This window comes from Epinephelus fuscoguttatus, linkage group LG11 (assembly GCF_011397635.1).
Source record: "Epinephelus fuscoguttatus linkage group LG11, E.fuscoguttatus.final_Chr_v1".
In the NCBI taxonomy this organism is placed as follows: domain Eukaryota; kingdom Metazoa; phylum Chordata; class Actinopteri; order Perciformes; family Serranidae; genus Epinephelus; species Epinephelus fuscoguttatus.
Window position 1 is genome coordinate 41630914 of NC_064762.1, and position 20386 is coordinate 41651299.

Sequence of the window (20386 nt, forward strand, 5' to 3'; positions counted from 1 at the left end):
AAAGTCCATTAGTGTAAATCCAAAATAAACAGGCTTGATCACCCTACAGTTTACATGCTTTTTTTTTCTTTCTTTCCTCTCTTCTATTTTCTATTTCCTAATATCATGGCTCATTTGATTTGTTTTGTATGATTTGGGACACCTTTGTTGATATTTTTGTTACATATTCGAAATAAAAAATAAAATAAAATAAAATAAATAATAGTAAATAACTGAACCACTTAAGTGCAGTAAAGTTTATCTTAAAATGACTCCACTAACACCCATACAGTTGTTGCAAAAGTTTGACACATTTTTCATTTTAAGATTACTTTTTAATTTCGCAGCTTCTAAACACTTTTTGTATCCAGCTAAGAATTTTCCAGTTTTTGTTTAGGGGGTTTTTACCCATTCTCCCTGTAAAAGGCTTCTAGCTCTGTGAGATTCTTGGGCCGCCTTGCATGCATTGCTCTTTTGAGGTCTATTCACAGATTTTTTATGATGTTTAGGTCGGGGGACTGTGAGGGCCATGGCAAAACCTTCAGCTTGCTCCTCTTGAGGGAAGGCCTTTTTTGGATTTTGAGGTGTTTAGGATCATTGTCCCATTGTAGAGGCCATCCTTTCTTCATCTTCAGCTTCTTTACAGATGGTTTGATGTTTGCTTCCAGAATTTGCTGAAATTTAACTGAATCCATTTACCCCTACCTGTGAAATGTTCCCCGTGCCACTGGCTGCAACAAAACATGATTGATCCACCTGATGCTGAATTTTGTGGTGAGGACACAGGAAAGGTTTTCTTCTGAGTGTAATAAATCTTCCTGCAGGTCTTTTGCAATCAAACAGGGGTTCTGATTTGCCTTTCTAAGAATCTTATGAGCAGCTCTCTCTCTCTACATTACAAAGTAAGGAAACAGCTAACGGAAAACACTTTCTTATCTACTTATACCCTTCTTCTGCTTTGTGGGCATCAGTAATTTAATTCTTCAGAGTGCTATGCAGCTGTTTATAGGAGCCTATGGCTGCTGATTGTTGGGATAAGATTTCAGGAGTCAGGGTATTTATAAAGCTTTAAAATTTGCATCACCTGGTCTTTCCTGATGATGAATATGAACAAGCCATAGCCGTAACAAGCTAATTATGGTCTGAGACCCTGGTAGAAGTTGTTTAAGAGCTCAAATGTCTTGGGGTGCCCAAACTTTCACTATAAAATTGTACAAAACAAAAAGTAATACAGTAATCTTGCTAATCTTGAGCCCTTTCTGGAAGAAATATTTCATTTGAACCTAAACCATCATCTTTTTCATAAAACCTGAAGGCAAACTTCCCCCAGCAGCCATAAAACATAGAGTAACAGTGACATCATTTAACAAAGGAATAAAATTAAGCTCAGTAATAACTGTCAGGGTTCATAGACAAAACTATTGTTTTTTGCTAGTCACTCATTATTAGCTTAAATAGTGGAGTTTCCCTCTACTCATAGTTTAACAAATTACATGTTTTTTTTTAATACTTTTTCTTAGAACAGCTTGGTTGAATTTTAACGTGATTGCATGTTTTTCCAGCCAAACATTACTGAAACAGAGCAGCTAATGTTGCTGTAGAGAGAAGTTAGCTGAGTGACATGCCTATCCAGGCAGTATGTCCTATTTTATCTCATTAATGGCTTTATTTACATACTCTGTGCTCTGTCTGTGGACCCATATTTTCTTCCAAATCCAAAATATTTCCACACTGCTCATTTTTCCTCCAAGTAAATAAGATTATCCTTATCATCTTTTTTCATGACTGTTGCCATTATCTGCCTGCTGCTGTTTGACAGTGACAAAGAATTTGAAAATAAAAGTGCAACTTAAAGATGATGATATGGATCGATGTTTTCAATTTGCACTGATGATACTGGATCATTGATCATTGAATTGATATATTACTCCAGATCAATGGATCGTTACACCCCATTTTTTTAATTAATAAATGACCTGTTAGCACGTGGACCCTTTTTTTGCAATAAGTAGTTACAACTTTTTCTACATAGCTTTAGTTAACTGAACTATATCTCTCCCTTGAGTACTTTTGCTGTAGTTCAACTTCTTCTGGGCCAAAGTAATTGGTTGCTTGCATAGCTATGCTTTCAAAGTAGCTTCCTCAACAGTGGATGGAGGAATGGCTAGAGAGAAGAGGAGGTAAGGGAAAAAAGAGGGAGGTAGAGAGATACTGAAATTGAGGAGGAGAGAGAGGAAAAGGGGCAAAACAGGTCCAAAAATAAACCCAGGAAGCGCTAATGAGTACACTCAGGTTTGCTCAGTTGCTGTGACAACGCGCTGGCTCATTGCTTCAAGCCACAAGATTGCATATCTAATGAATAACACACACACACACACAGAGTTGAGAGTAAAGAATACAGTATATCCCCTCAAGCTATTGTCATCTGCATGGGTTTGCAGGCATCCAAAACTCATCAGAACACAACACACTATATTGAGAATCAAAATGGCACATATGTCTGCATGTGTATGTGTGTCTGTCGTGAAAGCTTTAAAATAGGTATGCCAGCATAAGGAAATGCAGCCAAAGCTTTTAACCAATTCTATCAGGACCACCATGCTGTGACTGTGCCAGTTGGAGTGAGCTGAATAGTTAGAGCAGAGGAAAGAAGAGCGCTTGAGAAAGGAGGAAAAATCCCTCACAATGCAGCAGATTCTCCTGCGTCAGGACCTCAGGCATTCACACTGACAGGCACAGTGTGCAACAGAGTCCAAATATAGCTCATAAATTGTGTGCATTAAGTTCATAAACTGTAAGAAGATGATGAACTTAAGTAGATGTATAAAAAAGATAGAAATGGATAGGATAAAAAGGATGTCCTCTTTCTCCACTTCTCTTTGCTTTCATTGAGTAATCAGATCATGCTGTTTGTCAATGACCTCATATATTTAACTAAGGTTAGACATATATATATGTGTATATATATATATATATATATATATATATATATATATGTAGAGATAGATTGATAGATAGATAGATAGATAGATAGACATAAATATACATGCATAACACTGATGCCCAATGGCTAGCCCTAATGTGATCTATACATACATACAGTGGTGGAAAAAGGTTTTCGGACACCCCATGCATTTGTGAAATATTGCATTAAGAATCACTCTTAGCTCTTCAGGTGCAATTTCTTTTAGTACAGAATACCAAATAAATCCTAAAAAAGCCATTCATTCATTCATTCATTCATCTTCTAACCGCTTCATCCTCTTGAGGGTCGTGGGGGGGCTGGAGCCTATCCCAGCTGACATCGGGCGAGAGGCAGGGTACACCCTGGACAGGTCGCCAGACTATCGCAGGGCTGACACATAGAGACAAACAACCATTCGTGCTCACATTCACACCTATGGACAATTTAGAGTTACCAATTAACCTAGTCCCCAATCTGCATATCTTTGGACTGTGGGAGGAAGCCGGAGTGCCCGGAGAGAACCCACGCTGACACGGGGAGAACATGCAAACTCCGCACAGAAGGGCTCCCATGCCCGGGATCGAACCGGCAACCCTCTTGCTGTGAGGCGAGAGTGGTAACCACCACACCACTGTGCCGCCCTAAAAAAGCCATTAAAAACTTAAAATTGATTGGTTCCATAAAAATACATAAGAAATTTTGAGTATTGGGTCATTTTGGTACCAGTGATGAAGGTTGTTCTTTTTATTAAAAGACACAATTGTTGCCAAGCTTCGTGTCTACATAAAGCCAGCACATTTGAAAGTTCTTCAGACACAAAAAATGGCTAAAACAAGGAACCTAACGCAGGAAACACGCCTGAAGATAAAGATTCTCAGCCAGGAAGGGTACAGCTGCCGCCAGATAGCCAGGAAGTGCAGACGCAGTCCTTCAGCAGTTGGATACACTCTGCAGAAATACAGACGAACCAACAGCTTGGAAGACAAACCAAGATCTGGGCGTCCAAGGGTTTCTTTAGCAAGAAATGACCACATCCTGATCCGCATGTGCAGGCAAAACCGCCGAATGACATCACAGGAGCTTCAGCAGCAGTGGTCAAACCAAACTGTTGGTCATCTCACTGTCTGTGATGGCACATTGAACTCTACCAAGTATTGTACCATTCTCGCCTGTATTTTTGTTGTTAAAATATTACGTTTCAACCAAGTACTGCATGGTTTTGACACTTTTCTAGCTTGTTGCTGGGATTCAATTTAGGAGTGCTTCAGCACCCCCAAAAATGGGCTAGAAACGCCTATGTCTGGAACTATACAATTTCAACAGGACACTAAGGGGGCTTTCACACCTGAAAGTCCGTGTTTTTGCTACATTGTATACACTTGGTCTGGTTGGTTTGGTTTCACACTGCATTAAGGTGACCGGACCAAATGACATATTTGGTTCTACATTCCCGGCGCGGCGCAGGGTGGCGAACCCCGCACAGAGCTAGTTTTGAGCAGCGCAACCCGAGGTGCGCTCAGTTTGGTAGTTTGGCAGACCGAGGTGCGCTGAGATAGGTGTGGCAGTGCAACAGGGGGAGGTGTCGACAGATCCAGCTTGGCGCAGTGACAGTTTCATGCCAAAAGGCTTCGCTGAAGGTGCGCTAAAAGCTGGCAGCCGCTGAAACCAGGTCTACTGTCAGCGCAGCTGGAGCGCAGCCGGTGTAAGTCGAAGTTTGGCTGACCGGCGGACAGTGTGCACATCACCAAAACCTCACAGGCAGGTTTCCAGAATGTCAGGCACATTAAGAATGTAATAAATAGAGTTGCAATCAAAATTATTCAACCCCCAGTGCATATTAGGCCTATTGGCAAAATATACAATTTCTCTGCTGTTATAAACAAATTACACTGTTTAAGTCGTTCAATGAACCTAATATTACAAGGGTTTTGATCCAAATTCAACACAAAATGCTACTTTTAATGACTACTGCAGTCTCAAAATTATTCAACCCCTTCATGACAAGCATCTTCAGTACTTAGCAGAGCACCCTTTTGCTGTTATGACCTGCTGCAAACGTGATGCATAGCCAGACACCAGCTTCAGACAGTGCTCCTGAGGAATCTCAGCCCATTCCTCATGGGCAATGGCCTCCAGTTGAGTAATATTCTTGGGTGTGCGTTTTGCAACCACATTCTTCAAATCTCACTAGAGATTTTCTATGGGATTCAAGTCAGGCGACTGTGACGGCCACTCTAGAATCTTCCATTTCTTCTTCTGAAACCAAGCCTTGGTGGACTTTGAGGTATGCTTGGGATCATTGTCCTTTTGGAAGGTCCAATGACGCCCAAGCTTCAGCTTCCTCACAGACGACATGACGTTTTTACCTAAGATTTCCTGATACTTGACTGAATCCATTGTGCCCTCCACATGCTGCAGGTTTCCAGTGCCAGAGGCAGCAGAGCAGCCCCAGAGCATCACTGAGCCACCGCCATGCTTCACTGTAGGCAGGGTGTTCTTTTCAGCATAAGCTTCATTCTTCTTCCTCCAGACACACCCCTGTTCCATAGGCCCGAAAAGTTCCAGTCCACAGAACAGAATTCCAAAACTTCTGTGGCTTATTTATATGGTTTTGAGCATATTGGAGCCGACTTTTCTTGTGCTTCTGGGTCAGCAGTGGTGTATGTCTTGGAGTCCGGGCATGGAGCCCTTTGGTGTTTAGTATGCGCCTTATTGTACAAACTGAAACCTCAGTGCCTGATGCCACCAAGTCTTGCTGCAGGTGTTTTGCAGTCACTCGAGGGTTTTTGACCACTTGCTTCCTCAGGAATCTGGTGGCAGCCGCTGATAGTTTCCTCTTTCTGCCACGTCCAGGTAGTGTAGCCACTGTTCCTTTAACTTTGAACTTGCAAACTATGCTTCCAGCTGTATCTCTATGAACATTCAAAGCTTTTTCTATCTTTTTGTATCCTTTTCCTTATTTGTGCAAGGCAATGATTTCTTCTCTGAACTTTTTGGACAATTCTTTTGACTTAGCCATATTTCTAACATGCAATCAAACATCACTCTCAAAAAACCCCTATGTGTTCTATCTCAAGCACACCTGAACTAATGAAGCTCTTGATTAGTTGCACCAGGTGTGCTTGAAACAGGGGGTTGAAAAATTTTGTTTAGTTGCATCAGGTGTGCTTGAGACAGGAGGTTGAATAATTTTGAGACTGCAGTAGTGATTAAAAGTAGCATTTTGCGTTGAATTTGGATAAAACCCATGGTAAAATTAGTTTTATTAAACTATTTCAACTGTTCTTGTCTACTTTGTTTATTGCAAACAGCTGAAAAATTGTACATTTTGCCAATAAGCCTAATATGCAATGGGGGTTGAATCATTTTGATTGCAACTGTAGCCACAAAAACCACTATTCAATGCATCTATCTACAGTCAGCACATAAATGTATCTCTGTATCGACTGTCTTGTCACATCTGATGTCAGATCAGAGGGGACTGGCACCATTTGGCACGCGTAATGGAAACCCAGCCTGATTTGATTAACCCTTTATGACCTACCATAGAACAAGTCTGCCAGAGCATATCTTTACAATTTTACCTGCTATAGGGCCATTTTTTGGAGTATTTTAATATGCTATACATCAATACAACCCTTAAATCCCAAATTTTAATAATATGTGTGGACATATGTCCATACTAATGAAAGAAATTGCTAAAAAGTGCAATAAACCACTAAAAAAATGAAAATCGTTTTTGTTTTTACGCATATTTTTCTAAATACAGAAATATCATGGCTGTATCCCTCAAAATGGTAAATGTAAAAAAGTTGCACAAAATCCTTTCAAACCACAGAAAATTTATTTTGAGTGTTTTCATAACTTAATTTTTGAGATACAAAATGTGACAAAAACAAAAGTTAAATGCACATTGTGCACAATTAGCAAAAATACAACATGTACATCAAAATAAACTATTTACAATAGAACAACCAACGTTCAAAGTCAAACATTACTTTGCAATAGCACCAGGGGAGCTGTGATAGGACAGTTCCTGTCCACGATGAGCAATATTTTTGCTGCATTTTTATGGGTGTTGGCACACAGTGTTTTGATGGCAGCCCGGTGAAAGTACATCCTCAACAGCTCAGATGGAGAGGGATTGTCCACATACTGTGATAGGGGTGGCTGCACACCTGGCCTCCTTTTGGGCAGAAATGTGGTAGGGGATGTGGCAAGATGTCAGGCTCCTTTTCGGTTCTCCAGCCAGCTGCATCACCAGGGAGTGTCTCTGACCTGGAGCCTCTGTTTGCTGGAGACCAACTCCTTCCTCCCCCTCTGCCTCCCTCCGGGGTGCAGGGCGAGGAGACCCCCCCACTTCCTCCTCCTCATCATCGTCAACTCTGCACACAGATGTTACACAGTGTGTTAGATGTGTTCAACATGAGAGTAATACAATAATGGTGCGTATTTAGTGCAAAATGCTTTCAGTTGTGTTACATATATATTTTCTTTACTTTACTCTAACTCAAAAACAAACAATATTTCATGAATATATACATACATGTCATAGGAGGGATCTCTCCCTTGGATGAGATCGGCGTCATCGCCACTGTCGGCAGAATCCGGACCAGATGAGTGGACTGAATCTTCATCCGACGCTGTAATTAGTTTGAAAGCTTCGCGCCGGGAGAAAAGCCGTTTCGCACGTCCGGGTTGCTGCAGTTCCATAAATATATGTGTGCAAGTGTGTGGTGAGTGTCTGGTGTGTATGTGTGTGTGTGTGTGTGTGTGTGTGTGTGCAAGCGTGGGGTGAGTGTCTGTGTGTGTCTAAGTGTTTTTGTGAAAGAGTAAAATACAAAACGAGAGCAAGAGCGTGTGTGTGACTGCAAGCTGAGAGAAATATTTACTGCGGAAGAAAGAGAGGAATTTCCCAGGAAATGATGTCACTCCTTGTTGCCGCGGGTAGTGTCGTGAGAAAGACACGCAAGAAAATAACATGACAGTTCATGCTCACAACGTGATGACATTTAGTCCAACATAGGAAGTGCTGTGAATACCCGCAATCAGGATTATAATGTTTTTGTTCTTAGCGCTTTTTACTGTTTTTCTACAAACCTATCAGTGCAAGGAAACAGCACTCTGGGACATGATGAATGCATGGTAAGTTAGAGTAACTCCTCCGATTTTAAATGCAAAAAGAATTATTGCTCTATCTTATTTGGTTGCAATTCTACTGGCATTTAAAAATCAATATGCAAATGGAATCGCGGGCGCTCCCGCCGGTTTTAAAGGGTTAACACAGCTGCAAACTAATGAGTTCACATCCCTCTCAGCCAACCACAAATAGCCACAGCATCAGATAGGGAGTATATATTCAGCATCTGTCATCTTAAAAATGTCAAAAGAAAAGAAACAGAGTGAGACTACAAGAGAGAAAGAGAGAGCGCACGTGCATGAGAGAAACGCAACATTGATTTACAATTGTGGTGACCTCCTCCCAGGCTACCTTTGCATCATCAGCCTGTGGAGGTCTGCTCGCAGTTCCGTATATTCAGACACTGCGAGCTTGGACCTCCTGGACCAAAACATCAGTTTCCTCCTGGGAGAAGATTGGCCGTCTTACGCTGCTGCTCTCTTCTGCCATGGCGAATTTAGTAAACTCTCATTACACCTTTGCACAGCGCATTAAAGGGCGAGGAGAGGGGCTCATTTGATTGGTGTGATGTGTGTAAAACCCACTCCACGCCTTCTCTCCTCCCTCTTTCCGACTTGCGCAGGTAGGAGGGATGGAGGTGGGAAAGAGGAGTAGCTGCGCCAGCACGCAGGGTGTGCCAAACTTGCAAAACACTTAGTTGGCAAAGCGCAGGTGCGCTACACCTCCCCCTCACCCAGTCTGCGAAACTAGAGGCCGTTGACGTTAACTACATGGCCTCTAGTTTCGCAGACTGGGCGAGACCGAGGCGCCTCAAAGCCGGCTGCCCAAGTCAACATCAAATGCACCATATACCAAGGGGATGCACTGTCATCCCTGCTGTTCTGCACAGGCCTGAATCCACTTAGTCAGATCATCAGGAAGACTGGCTATGGATACCAATTCCAAAGTGGAGTAACAATCAGTCACCCGCTCTACATGGATGACATCAAGCTGTATGCCAAGAATGAGTGAGAAATTGACTCACTGATCCACACCACCAGGATATACAGCATAGGGATAGGGATGTCATTCGGATTAGACAAGTGTGGCTGAATGGTATCAAAGAGAGGCAAGATGATCAGAACTAAGGGAGTTGACCTACCAGAGGGCAGGTCAAAGGGCAGCTGTGGCTCAGAGGTAGAGCGGGTCGCCCACCAATCGGAAGATCAGTGGTTTGATCCCCGGCTCCTCCTGTCTGCATGTTGAAGTATCTTGAACAACATACTGAACCCCAAGTTGCTCCTGATAGCTGTTCCGTCGGTGTGTGAGTGTGTTAAAAACTGAGTAGCAGGCGGCACCTTGTATGGTAACCTCGGCCACCATTGTGTGAATGGGTGAATGTGACTCAATGTAAAAAGCGCTTTGAGTGGTCAGATGACTAGAAAGGCGCTATACAAATGCAGGTCCATTACCATTTAACATAGCATATATCCAGGACAGCTTCAAGTGCCACAACTAAATACCTCCAGAGAGTAAAGCAAGCCCTGAGAAGTCTGTAATGAATGTGATCGAACCCAAATGCAGCACATTGAGGCAGGCAGACAGTTGGTAATGACCTTTATTACTCACACAAATAGGCAACAGTTTTGGTCAGGTCTTTGGGTTTAGCTTGCTAGTAGTTTCAGCGGTGAGTGAGTGAGCCGAGTGCACTGAAATAACTAGCCAAACCACAAGAGCTGAGGTAAGCAGGATTGGTGTAGCACCCTGCAGCCACAGAGCCGAGCAGACGAGAACCAGGAAGGGAGCAGGCAGGACTCGGAGTTGGAGACAGAAGGCTGAGTTGATTATCAAGGCAGAGACGACAGAGGCAGGTCAGCAAGAGTGCTGGAATGTCTTGCATGAAGTCAAAGAACAATCTGGCAAAGAACGTTTGTGCTGGAGAGGCTTATATAACAGGCTGATAAGCTAATGAGCTGCAGCCGTGGAGGCAGGTGAGAAGAGTTGTCTTGATGAGGGGACACAGCTGGCTAGGTTGCAGGTGAATGGAAATTTACCAGTAGCAGGTGAGGGAGTGAAGCAGACTGTGACAAACTCAGCTGAATGGTCAGAACAAGGCCCGAGTCATCAACATGTATGCAATCTCAGTCATCAGATACCAAGCTCGGATCATAAGCTGGCCAAAGGAGGAGAAAGAAGCCACAGATAAAGACAAGAATGCTCTTCCCCATGCATAAAGGGTTCCACCCAAAGTCCAGCACCCTGAGGCTATACACGAAGCAGAAAGAGTTGGATGGATGAAACATACAAAATCTAGGAGTACATCAAGAAGATGACCCCAAAGGACAAGCTGCTAAGTGAATGCCTCAGACAACAGAAGCTAGAGAAGGGCAAAGGAGTAGACGAGCAAACAACATGGAGGGACAAGCCCCTACATGGTGCATATAGAGGAAGTGGCTGATATCAAGAAGACCTACCAGTGGCTGGAGAATGCTGGACTGACAGACAGCACAGAGGCACTGATCATTGCAGCACAAGAACAGGCCCTAAGCACAAGGACCATAGAGGCCAGGGTCTATCACAGCAGACCAGACCCAAGGTGCAGGCTGTGCAAAGATGCCCCTGAGACGGTCCGGCACATAGTGGCAGGGTGTAAGATGCAGGCATTATCAGCGTACATAGAGAGGCACAACCAAGTGGCTGGGGTTGTGTACAGGAACATCTGTACCCAGTATGGAGTCAAAGTACCCAAATCTTGATGGTACACACCACAGAAGGTGGTTGACAACAACAGGGCTAAGATCCTGTGGGACATCAGCTTCCAGACTGACAAACAGCTGACAAACACCAGAAGAGGGCAGTAGTGGTAGATGTGGTGATACCAGCTGACAGCAACATCAGAAAGAAGGAACACAAAAAGGCGGAGAAGTATCAAGGGTTGAAAGAACAGCTGCAATAGATGTGGAAGGTCAAAGTTGACATGGTCCCCGCAGTCGAAGGAGCACTCGGGGCAGTGACCCCCAAAATGGGAGAATGGCTTGGGCAGATTCCAGGAACAACATCTGAAGTCTAAGTCCAGAAGTGGGCAGTCCTAGGAACAGCAAAATGATATGTACCTACTAAGTAGTTCCAGTGAAACTGTCTGTTCACTGTTCTAACTCTGTAATATTTTTAAAATTTATTTCCAACACTGATAGTAGTCCTTTAGTGCCTCATCCCCTGAACACCACAGAATGGAGACTGTAACACAAGCTGCAGGAACTACACTGCTTCTGTGAACTTAAGCAATCATTTCACATTGTATGCAATGTTGAGGACAGTGAGGAGATGGTCAGAGGAGGCTTATGAGACACTGCAGGGCTGTTTTGGGGTGACAGACTGGCAGGCACTCTGTGAGCCACATGGGGAGGACATCGACGGGCTCACAGAATGCATCACAGACCACATCAACTTCTGTGTGGACTCCACTGTCCCAGCCAGGACTGTCCATTGTTACCCAAATAACAAACCGTGGGTAACAAAGGACATCAAAGTTATCCTCAACTCACAGAAGAGGGCCTTCAGAGCTGGTAACAGGGATGAGGTGAGAACAATACAGGGGAACTGAAGATGAAGATCAGGGAGGCTAAGGAGAGGTACAGGAGGACACTGGAGAGGAAACTCCAGCAGAACAACATGAGAGAGGTCTGAAGTGGAATGAGGAACATCACTGGCTTCAGGACCAACAGTCACAGAGGAGTTGAAGGCAGCGTGGACAGGGCCAATGAGCTGAATCTGTTTTTTAACAGATTTGATAAGCTGACAGCAATGCAGGTGGATGCCCCCCTGGTGTCCTGGATTGTAGACTACTTGACTGGCAGACCACAGTATGTGCGCTTGCAACGCTGTGTGTCAGACAGAGTGGTCATCAATACCGGGGCCCCGCAGGGGACTGACCTCTCTCCCTTCCTCTTCACCCTCTACACCACGGACTTCAGCTATTGCACTGAGACCTGCCATCTTCAGAAGTTTTCTGATGACTCTGCTATAGTTGGATGTATCACCAAGGGTGATGAGGATGAGTACAGGGCTGTTGTGGATAACTTTGTCACATGGTGTGAGCAGAACCATCTGCAGCTCAACGTGGCAAAGACAAAGGAACTGGCTGTGGATCTGAGGAGGACCAAGACACCGGTGACCTCTGTTTCCATCCAGGGGGTCAGTGTGGACATTGTAGAGGACTATAAGTACCTGGGGGTACACACTGACAATAAACTGGACTGGGCTAAGAACGCTAACGCTCTCTACAGGAAGGGCCAGAGCCGTCTCTATTTTCTGAGGCGACTGAGGTCCTTCAACATATGCCGGACTACGCTCAGGATTTTCTATGAGTCTGTGGTGGCCAGTGCTATCCTCTATGCCGTTGTGTGCTGGGGCAGCAGGCTGAGGGTGGCAGATGCCAACAGACTCAACAAACTGATCCGCAAGGCCATTGACATTGTGGGAACGGAGTGTGACTCTCTGATGGTGGTGTCAGACAGGAGGATGCTGTCTAAGCAACGAATTATCTTGGACAATGTCTCACTCCCACTCCACCATGTGCTGGTTGTTGTACTTTCAGTGGGAGACTCATACCACCAAGATGTACCACTGAGTGCCACAGGAAATCATTCCTGCCTGTGGCCATCAAACTGTACGACTTCTCCCTCTGAGTGGCCCTGAGACTTTTTCACACACTGCAATAATCTAATTTAACTTGTGCAATAACCCCATTCACCCAGACTGTATATATTCTGTTAATCTTGTTCAGTTTTATATATATATATATATATATATATATATATATATATATATATTTATATATATATATATATATATATATATATATATATATATATATATTTACGTTTATGTTTGTTAATAATTCCTGTTTATTTAACTATATATTTGTAAATACTATTGTTTAAATTTCTTATATTTTCTCGTATCTTTCCTCTCTTGCAAGGAGCTCCTGTAACATAAATAATTTCCCTTCGGGGATCAATAAAGTATTTCTGTTCTGTTACTGACTTTAAAGCTTGCTAGCATAATGTTAGCTTTCTGGCGAATAGCTGGGCCAAAGGGTTCCATGAGTACTAGAATATCTTCCATTACTAAGTTGTATCTAAGGTTTGTCCTATTTACTGGAGTAGTGAATAGCATTTCCATTGCACAAGAACCTTATGAGGTGGCAATGGTTGTTCCAGGTATTAGTCAAACACTCAGGTGCTATCAAGGAAAACAACTTATGGCTTGTGAAAAACCATAAGTTGTTTGACTAATACCTGGAACAACTATTTCCATTGCACAAGAACCTTATGAGGTGGCAATGGTTGTTCCAGGTATTAGTCAAACACTCAGGTGCTATCAAGGAAAACAACTTATGGTTTTTCACAAGCCATAAGTTGTTTTCCTTGATAGCACCTGAGTTCCAGGTATTAGTCAAACACTCAGGTGCCATCAAGGAAAACAACTTATGGCTTGTGAAAAACTTTTGACTGCAAAAGGCAAAACAAAAATAATACACCAATCTGCATACTCCAGTAATTTACTATTCACAGTAAACAAAAGTTTGACCAGGGGTGCCCAAACTTTTGCATGCCACTGTACTGTGTGGTTAAGTTTAGGCACAAAAGCTACTTGGTTATGGGCAGTGGTCAAATTGAGGGGGGATGAGGGGGGATGTCATCCCCTTTGTTAGAAAATTGACCAAAAAGCATCCCCCTTGTTAATCTAGAATCTGTGTGTGCAGGCACGGACGTAATTTGAGAGAGGGACACAGGGAACATGTCCCCCGCACTTCCCGTATCTGTGCCTTCTGTCTCCCGCACTTTTTGCAGCCGTTACAACCGTTCAATTCGTTTTTAACATGCGGTAACGTGTTTTTCCGAGCCGTCTTTAAACGCACCATGAGTAGACTGCGTCAGGCGCATACACGTGTTGTGATCTGAATCAATCGCACAGATGAGACAGTGGATGGACAGTGCCGCTGTGTTAACTATGTTCAGCAAACCAGCCAGCTTAAGTTGAGAAATGCTGTTGCATGTAGATAATGTTAGCTAAATGATGACTAATTAATAGATGCCAATGTATCAAGTTAAGCTAGTTAACAAGAATACTAATATTAATTTTACCTATGTTAAATACCTTGCTAGCTAGTTTCATGCTAGGAAAAAACCCACTCCTCCTTAATAAGAACTTGTGCTCACTATTGCTTTGCATATATTTTTAATCTTTATTGCCACAATAGAAAGAGCAGGGTCAGGGAGGAGACAGTGGACTAGAGGCCAGCAAGGATGATCATGCAGGGTCCTTACAGATGAGGAGAGATTATAACTGGCTGAGAGAAAATATCTAGAGTACAAAAGGGACTGTGCGATTAATTGCCACAGCTATGTCACCACTACTATTCCTAATTCTATTTATGAATTTTGCTTTGCACATTTATTATCTATATTACTGCAATAGATAGAAGAGGGAAAGGGAGAAACCAGGCAGGTATCAGGACAGGGACCTGACAGCATCACCAATTATCAGCCCAAGGAGTAAGGAGAAATTATAGCTGGCTAAGGAAATGTCTATAGGATAAGAGTAACTCTAAGATTAATTTTCACAGCTATTTTAGAACTACTCTTATTTATACTCTAAACTGTTTTTGTTTGTATTGCAATAGCAATATTACTGCATTATTTGTATTTTTAAAGGCAGCAGTATAGGTCATGCCATTTTTATTTATCTTGATTAATTTTGCACATCTGTGCTGTCATATTTGATTATGTGTGCATGCAAAAAAATCAAAGCTACACTGCATCCCCCTTGTTAAAAACTAACAATTCAACCACTGGTTATGGGTAAGAAAAGGTCTTTTTAAACTTAAAATACCCGCTTTTCATCACACCATTTCAGCTGAAAATGTAGCCTGTGATCATAGGTCTGGGCAATGTATGGATATTACATCGATGTTGTGATTAGAGACTAGCTATGGTCTTAGATTTTGGATATCTTTATATTGTAAGTGTTGTCTTTTCCTGGTTTTAAAGACTGCATTATAGTACAGTGATGTAATTTTCTGAACTTACCAGACTGTTCTCGCTGTTCTGGTACTTGCCTTTAGCCACTCAATACTTACATCCACATTACTGATAACTATTTATCAAAACTCTCATTATGTTAATATTTTGTTAAAGCACCAATATTCAATTATATTCAACTCTACAACATTGTTGCAATATTGAGGTATTGTTAAAAAATATTGCGATATAATTTGTGACATTACTGTATTTGATTTTCTCCACCCAGCCTTATGATACAGTTTATTGATTTCCCCCAGGGGTAAGAAAATCTGTGATCTCTGGCTTTGGAAGATGTTTTTTCATTAAAAAATACATATATTGATTGGAATGCCTTTAAGTAAACATAAACTGGATGGTACTATACTTCAAGCTGCTGCTCAGTGACATTGTGGTAGCACATTTGCAGCTACCTCCAATGATCCCTCCACAGTAGGTCACAGCTGCAAGGACAGTGCATCTGGATGTGTGTGCGTGTGTGTGTGTGTGTGTGTGTGTGTGTGTGTGCATGTACTATATGTTGCTTTGTGTGTTCATGCATGTGTGTATTTGTCTCTGTACAAGCACTGTAGGGAGAATGTCCTCCTCAGGGGCCAGGGGAGGGCCCGAGGGCTCAAGTTGACAACACTGATAACCAAGATCAGCTGTTCAACCAATGAACCCCCAGCATAAAAAGACACACACACACACACACACACACACACACACTTGCATGCACACATGCATGAGACGTTTGAGTGTGTGTTTCAGAGAGGTAGAGAGAGAAACAGATGTCACATTGAAGCTGGGAGAAGGCTTCTTTTCATCCCCATACTGGCTAGTCCTTAAGGCAAACTGTCTGTACACACACACACACACACACACAAGGAAACAGACAGCATGGCTCTGCAGAACACAGCAAAAAATCTCTCGGAAGCAACACTGAGCAAATCAAAAATGTATTAAAAATGAAACTACCTAAACTACACATATAGAATACTAAAATGCAGTTTAAATCACACATAACTCAAAAATCGAATGCTAAAATGTCATTTCTAAAAAGTGATGAGGAAAATACTGCTAGGGGTATGACTACAGTATTTAGCAGATATAAATATATGCAATTCAGGTTGTATATGACAGATATATGAAGCCAAAACATGTTTGATACATTTAAAAGTATCAGAAATGAGGTGGAAGCAAGGTGTTGTCTAGAGCTTAGATGAGGCCCAAAAAATTCAGCCCGACCCAGCCCGAGCACGTTATGTCCGGGACCGGACCGGCCCGGCCCGGCCCGTCCAATTAACTGTAATTAACAGCCTGAGCCCGATTTAAACCCAACATTTTTCAATAAGTTTCCTGTTATAATTAATGCTAAGGACACACCAAGCACGTTAGTGCCGCGGAAGTCCTGCGAATGTGCTCACAGGCGCTTGACTGTCCACACAGGCAGCGCATTTCTCCTGCGCTCTCTGCGCCGGTTAAACATCGACTCCACTCGTCTGTTCCCGTCAGTACTCAATTTTTCACTTCAACAGGTCATTTTAAACATGGGTAAGTCCACATTTTCATCGTTTTTTTTTTTTTTTACCTTATAAGTTAATGACAATTTGTCATTGCATGTCCATGTATTGAGCGTGTTGGGTAAACACTGAATGAATAGGGCATAGTTTTTGGAGGCACAGAAAGCCGCTGTCCCTCCCACTTACCTCTGCCTTTTTTTTTCAATTTTCAGTTGTTTATGTTAGTCAATCAGTTAGTTAGTTAGTCTGTGTATTTTGTATAGATAACTGTGCCCAGGTTTCCGTTATAACGGAAATTTATTCCCTCTAAACGCGAATAAATTGCACGTCAATCATAAACTGTGAACCAAAAAAGCACAATCTATCCCCAGTGAGACAAACTGCTTGATCCCCGTCTCCAGTGTACCAGCAGAGAACCTGCAGAACCGAATCAGTGAAAAAACACACCAGGCTAAGCCTCTCTACCTGAGCAGCTGAAGCTGCGGCTCGCACCCTCGACACACAGACGGTGCTTCTGCATGCCAGCCAAACGTGTGCGCAACTGTGAGAAATAAATATGTGAGGTGTACGCTGCTTTTCTATCTTTTTTTCCCTTTTCTTTCTTTCTTTCTTTCTTTCTGTCAGCGACATACACTCCTAACACAGGACGGGTTGTTTTAATTGACTGAGTTGATCATTAAGCCATAGTGATGCGCAGATTGGCTCTGATAGCACCTGAATCAGCATGTACTCATCAACCATCCAGCCGTTACAACATGATTGAGCTAGCAAAGCAGTTTTGTGTTGCTATGTGTGGTATTTATTCAGTTTTGGGAAATCACAATGTCTAGAAAGCATCAGTGGCTGCAGCTCACAGGGACAGCTAACGTTAACACTAGCAGCAAAGCTAACATCAGGATCGTCATCCGTTAAAAGCCTCCCGTTGTCGGATACAACATGAAACTACTCCAATTAGCTCAATCATGTTGTAACTAAGACATCCGCTGGAGAAAATATTTTTTTCACGGCCAACTTTGTGAGTTTAGTAAGTTATTACAGACACGGCTAATGGCTAACAGCTAATGGTTAGCCCAGCTAATCTACGATAAACATGTTATTGATTACACACAGAGGAAATACTAATGTTTGTTCAGTCATTGTGTTTATAGACTTTACAAATATCAGATTAGTCTAAACGGTGATATAGTGACGTGAAAAATGTGATATATACATATATATAGCTAAACTCAGCAAGGTAAACAACAAGGCGATTCCCATTTACACTGTGGTAAGAGTGCTGGACTGAAAGTGCTGCACAAAAAAAACGGAAGCTGGCTGCGTTCTGTCTTGCCTCCGTGTTTCCGTGAAAAATAAGGTGGATACTGCTGCAGTGGTTTGTTTTCCCGTGACATTTCAGGTATTAACCCTAAGTTTAATTATTTTGTGCGAGCAGAAGAAATCATTCACGAGCACGCTGTGCGAGTACAGATTTCAACCAGCAGCAGAAACAAAAGGCGAATCTTGCCGGTTGTGGGTTGAACGGGGGTCACAGACAGGAATACGGCGGAGCGCTATGGCCACGCAAGATAACGGTTTACCAGCGACCGAGAAGCCCGGCTCCAGGTCCAATAATTTCCTCTTTGTTGGTGTCATGACTGCCAAGAAGTGCCCGAACAGCCGAGTCGTGGCAGCACACAGGTATGTGGCGTGTCAGAGGAGAAACGAGCCATTCACATTTCTCTCTTTGTGGCAGGTAACGGTCCACAAACCTCACCACACTTTAGGGACTGTTCTTTACTTATGGAGGGACTGTTCTTTACTTGTCAGAGGAGGAGGGTGGCTGGTTGAATTTTATTTAATTTATTTTATTTTAATCCTCCCCTATGTTAATCACTTATTGATGCTGTTTTTGAAGTATGAATAAGTCAATAAGTAATTTATTCCATTGAAATATCATTGATGTATTATAGAAAAGTGATTTATCTTTTTATAAATGTAAATATAAAGATTTTAACCACCAGCAGAAACGAAAAGCAAATCCCATCGGTTGTGGGTTGAATGGGGGTCACAGACACAGACAGTAATGTAGGCCTATTCCTGTCAAATACGGCGGCTGTAGGCTTACCGCGACGGAGAAGTCGGCTCCAATAATATCCTCTTCTTGGCGTCATGACTGCCCAGAAGTACCTGAACAGCCAAGCCAGCCGAACACAGGTATGTGATGTGTCAGAGGAGAAACGAGTCGTTCACGGCCCGCAAACCTCACCACACTTTAGGGACTGTTCTTTACTTATGAAGGGACTTGTCAGGGGAGGAGGGTGGCTGGTTGATTCTTATTTTATTTATTTATTTTATTTTGATCCCCCCTATGTTCATCACTGATTGATGCTGTTTTTGAAGTATGAATAAGTTAATAAGTAAGTCATTCCATTGAAATATCATTGATGTATTATAAAAAAGTGATTTATCTTTTTATAAAAGACAAAAGGCACTAATTTTTGCTGTGGTATCGTGATACTACTCAGAACCGTAATTCTTTAACTGGTATCGTATGGTGGGTCCCAATTTTGGTACTGTGACAACACTACATTGTACCACCATTAATAATAATAATAATTACATGCCAGTTACCGATCACATTCAGAACCTGAATGATACAAACAAAGTGTGTTTTGTCCCTCTCAGCTTACCTTCCTCAGTAAGTTGCAGATTCTCTCAATGTTCCGCAGTCTCTCCCTCTGTAAGGAGACAAACAAGGAAAAGATTAGATTTGAACTATCTAGGATTCCTAGGATGAAACACAATGGAAGTGCAAGTTTTTCCTTGTACATGGACTGAAAGAAGATGGAAATACATTTCCAGTAAGCTGTTCATATTCCAAAATATATTCCAGAAGAAGCTACAGAGATGAAAACAACCCACCATACATGAATACATCTTGGACCTAATTTTAATGGTATGTCAGAGGTTTGGAGGCCAAGTCATGCTACTCAAGTCAGACTCAAATTCATGAATCTGATGACTGTAGACTTAACTTGATTAATGTGTGTTTCACTCATTAAGGTGCAGTCAGTCTGGCTCACAGGCTAACAACAGCATTCTAGTTGTAAACCATACAACTTAATATTAATCACTTAAAAACTGTAATTAACCTCTGTCACTGCCCTTACATTCAACAATAATAAACAAGCAATATTTCGGGCCCTATTTAGATGGTCTAAAGCGGACGGCGGAGGGCGCATAATCCATGTCGCAAGTGTCATTGCTATTTAGATGCAGACGCAGTTGTCATTTTCATGCCCTGCGCCCTCTTCGTCTAACTAGTAAATGAACTTGCGCTTCTCTGGGTGTGTTGGTCTAAAAATGAGGAGTGGTCAGGCGCAGTCATGGCGCATTAATAGTTAGATGACGTAAAAAGCAAATGCGCCTAGTCTAAAGTATTTCGCTTTTAAACAAGTTAGTAATATGCATCTCTAGGCGGGTGCACAATGCGCGTGCACTCTGCTCAGACACACACAGAGCAGCCACACATATGCAAAACAAATAAAAATATGATTACAATGTGAAAGGTTATTATTGTGCACATTAAAATATTTATCAGAAACATGTTACACATGTTACCCCAAACACTTAATGGGGGTGGCACGGTGGTGTGGTGGTTAGCACTCTCGCCTCACAGCAAGAGGCTTGCCGGTTCGATCCCGGGCGTGGGAGCCCTTCTGTGCGGAGTTTGCATGTTCTCCCCATGTCAGCGTGG

General features: G+C 42.5%; 1 protein-coding gene across 4 annotated transcripts in view; it reads right to left on the minus strand.

Annotated features, from left to right (window-relative positions):
- Positions 1-20386, minus strand: part of cnih3 (cornichon family AMPA receptor auxiliary protein 3) — a 284350-nt gene that overhangs the window by 160515 nt on the left and 103449 nt on the right. For all 4 annotated transcript variants that reach the window (XM_049590755.1, XM_049590757.1, XM_049590756.1 and 1 more), the window contains exon 3: positions 19320-19367. In XM_049590755.1, coding sequence (XP_049446712.1) covers positions 19320-19367 — 48 coding nt within the window. The remainder of the gene's footprint in view (positions 1-19319; positions 19368-20386) is intronic.